Source organism: Branchiostoma belcheri, unplaced genomic scaffold (assembly GCF_001625305.1).
Source record: "Branchiostoma belcheri isolate BF01 breed outbred unplaced genomic scaffold, Haploidv18h27 scaffold1397, whole genome shotgun sequence".
NCBI classification, from domain to species: Eukaryota; Metazoa; Chordata; class Leptocardii; order Amphioxiformes; family Branchiostomatidae; genus Branchiostoma; species Branchiostoma belcheri.
This window is the reverse complement of record NW_017802821.1, coordinates 1-3,543: the sequence shown is the minus strand read 5'-3', so window position 1 is coordinate 3,543 and position 3,543 is coordinate 1. Positions and strand designations below refer to the sequence as shown.

Genomic DNA, 3,543 nt, shown 5'->3' with positions numbered 1-3,543 from the left:
ATGTTACAAAAGAAACTAGAGTTCCCCGATCTCATACCTTCGCCAAATGATGTTAATCTTTATGACTGACAAAGTTTAGATTAGATTATTCCCCCCTGATTTAAGAAATAGGAACCTAATTTTCATGAATTATATCATTTTATCATAATCTCAACCAAAAGACTTATATTAACAAAGAATGCATTCTAGCATTTCCTAATAAATTATGCAAATGAGGTCCTGATTTGAATAAATTATGTTTAATGATGTTCACCTCAATTTAACTTTCAAATACCACAAGTATGAAATTCCAGGCAGTTATCATTACATAATTGTAAAATTTTCTCATTAATTATGCAAATTAAGTCATTATTAGCATAATCAACATCATCCTGTGTTTCTCTCGTTGTCAATTACCAATGTCACAAGCTTCAATTGTCCTATCATGGAATGCAGCTGATTTATAGAATTTCCCCATAAATTATGCAAATTACATCCATATTTGCATAATAGTCACATAATTATATTAAGCATCACGTAAGCTACTTACATACCAAAAATCACGACGATCCGTCAACCGGTTCTTGAGTTATCCCCTTTTGAATATTTTCAAGAATTTATCCCTGCAGTTCCAGAGCAAGCCACTAGGGGGCCTCAACTCACGTCACTTCTTTCCCAGCACAAGAGCTACCTACCATCTAAATTTCATCACCATAGCATGTCTAGATCATGAGATATCAAAACCGGAAGTTCAGCTGCAGTACCATAACAAGCCGCTAGGGGGTCCAAAATCTAATCATTTTGAGGTCTCATCAAGACCTACCCACCTACCAAGTATCAAGACAATCCATCAAGGCCTTATCAAGTTATCGTGTTTACAGACAGACAGACACACACACACACACACACATACACGAACGCCCCTGAACATAACCTTCTTGGCGAAGGTAATAAGATATTTACATATCTACACATATGAGTGGTTACAATAATACTTGTAGACAAGTGATGATTGTAATCGCAATTGTTCCATGTCCTATTACAGGAGATAGACTGGCAGACCCTGAGGATTGAAGCGGACGCCGTGAAGACAGAGAAGACAAACTACGTCTCCACGCCGGTCCGCCTGATCACCAACCAGTCACGCATCAGGATCGTCATCAAGAAACAGCTGCAGGTGGGTCATACGTGGGTCGTCTGTCCCAGGTGGGTTGTTATGGGTGTGTGTGTGTCTGTGTGGGTTACCTGTAGGCAGTGTGGTGTCCTTCAAGCTGCACCTGATCCTGGACGACCTTCTGTATGTCCTGATGGACAGTTCTGTGGTCTCTCATCACAGTTTGTGCAAATGTCTCTCACCAGCGTTCTGCCCCCCTCCCCACAGGACTGCAGTGTGGTGTCCTCCAAGCTGCATCTGATCCTGGACGACCTTCTGTGGGTTCAGACTAACAGAAATGTGGTCTCTCACCACAGTTTGTACCAAGGTCTCTCACCACAGTTTGTACCAAGGTCTCTCACCACCGTTCTACCCCCCTCCCCCCACAGGACTGCAGCGTGGTGTCCTCCAAGCTGCACCTGATCCTGGATGACCTTCTGTGGGTTCTGACTGACAGTTTGGTCTCTCACCGCAGTTTGTGTTTAGATCTCTCACCACCGTTCTGCCCCCCTCCCCACAGGACTGCAGTGTGGTGTCCTCCAAGCTGCACCTGATCCTGGATGACCTTCTGTGGGTTCTGATGGACAGAAATGGCTTCTACATGTGGTCTCTCAATACAGTTTGTACAATGGTCTCTCACCACCGTTCTGCCCCCCTCCCCCACAGGACTGCAGTGTGGTGTCCTCCAAACTGCACCTGATCCTAGATGACCTTCTGTGGGTTCTAACTGACAGAAATGTGGTCTCTCACCACAGTTTGCGTAAAGATCTCTCACCAGCGTTCTGCCCCCCTCTCCCCCACAGGACTGCAGCGTGGTGTCCTCCAAACTGCACCTGATTCTGGACGACCTTCTGTGGGTTCTGACGGACAGCCAGCTGAAGGCCATGGCATCCTACATGCAGTCTCTCAGCAAAATCATCCGCAAGTCGACCGAACAGAACAAGAGAGATGCCTCGGCCCAGGTAAGAGTCTGTATTCAAGATTTCTTGGGTTTACAAGGTCACTACTGAACATATTTACATCCTAAAAACTTTCAAGTTAACTCTAGGAAAGTTTGCCATGGCCTGAGCGTTAGTCTAACAGTTGACTGCTGCAAATATTTTGCATTTCTACATTTTGTTTTACATTCCTATGCTTTAAAAAAGGTAGGATACTGAGAACATTATTTGTCTATTAAATAATCATATCATTTACGTATCTTGGTAGCCTAATGATGTGGCCGGCCCCAAAAAAACTTACACAGTGTAGAAATTAGATACTTTTTTGAACCTATCACAAAAATTAGGTTGCCCATCAGAATTTAAGGTTGCCCCACCTATAAGTTACTACTTTCCTCAAATTAAGTAATGTAAGTTACATTATAGTATTACTGTAACAGTCTTTGACAATATTTCTAACAGCCTTTACTTAACTGATACTAGTAATAGCCATTGATACCTAAAATTAAAAAGCATCTGCCAGATATATACAGTGGGGCAAGCCAAGTGGGCATGATTTTTTTTTTGGGGGGGGGGCATTCTTAAAATTCAGGTAGCACACTGGGCTACCTAGGTTCAAAAATAGGTTGCCCAAGTAAAATTTGGTTGCCCGGGGCAACTGGGCAACCAGGTATTTTGCACGCAGTACAGTACATTTGTACAGTCAAATCTGCACAAATCACCACCTGTACATTATAAAGCCCAGTGTGACTACTCTTTGGTGATACTAGATAATTTTATGTTTTTCGTATTCACACAAGTGATAAGAGTCCTGTTCCCCCCCCCTGCAGCCTTCACCACCCTCTCCGCAGCACCACGCCACGCAGCGCCCCCACACGGCCACCAGCGGTACTGCGCAGCGGAACCCCCAGCTGGAGGCCGTCAGCAAGTTCTTCAGCAAGTTTGACATGGTGGAGACGTCTTACCACATCTTCACTCGCCGCTTAGACCTGCACCTGTGTGACGATACGAACCCGCTGGAGCAAGGTGTGTATGTTGACTTGTACCAACGCAGATGAACTTTCATGCTACTTGTGATGTTGGATATTAGGGTTTTCTTTTTACACAACCTGCTTACGTTTCAATGTGTAACAGACTCCTTCCTCAGAGCTGAGTACTGCCTCTGACTGGAGTATGGCTTCTCGCTGCTACATGTATAATTATGTACTAGCTGATGTAGATAGACATTAAAACATAAGCAGGTTGCCTTGTATGTCTTAACAGCAAGTCAGAGCTTAATTTTGGTTGCAAATTAAATTTGTAATCATTTGAGTTTTGGGAGAGAAAAATGTTAACTCTGCTTTAAGATTGGTGGATATTATGATGAGAGAGTGTTTTGTCTTGCTGATTTTGTTTCTCTCTTTATTTTGCTCAGCATGTATGGAATAACCATTTTTACTTACCTACAGTTATTTATTTGTCCATTATAATATG

The 3,543-nt window shown here is 43.1% G+C and overlaps 1 protein-coding gene across 1 annotated transcript; it reads left to right on the top strand.

Moving 5' to 3' along the window:
* Window positions 1-1,024: 1,024 nt before the first annotated feature.
* On the top strand, window positions 1,025-3,096 carry LOC109464493 (UHRF1-binding protein 1-like; the record flags this gene model as incomplete). The annotated part of the gene is made up of 3 exons (XM_019761501.1): window positions 1,025-1,156; window positions 1,936-2,094; window positions 2,901-3,096. Coding segments are annotated over 3 exons (487 nt in total), but the record flags the coding sequence as incomplete, so codon positions are not given.
* Window positions 3,097-3,543: the final 447 nt, after the last annotated feature.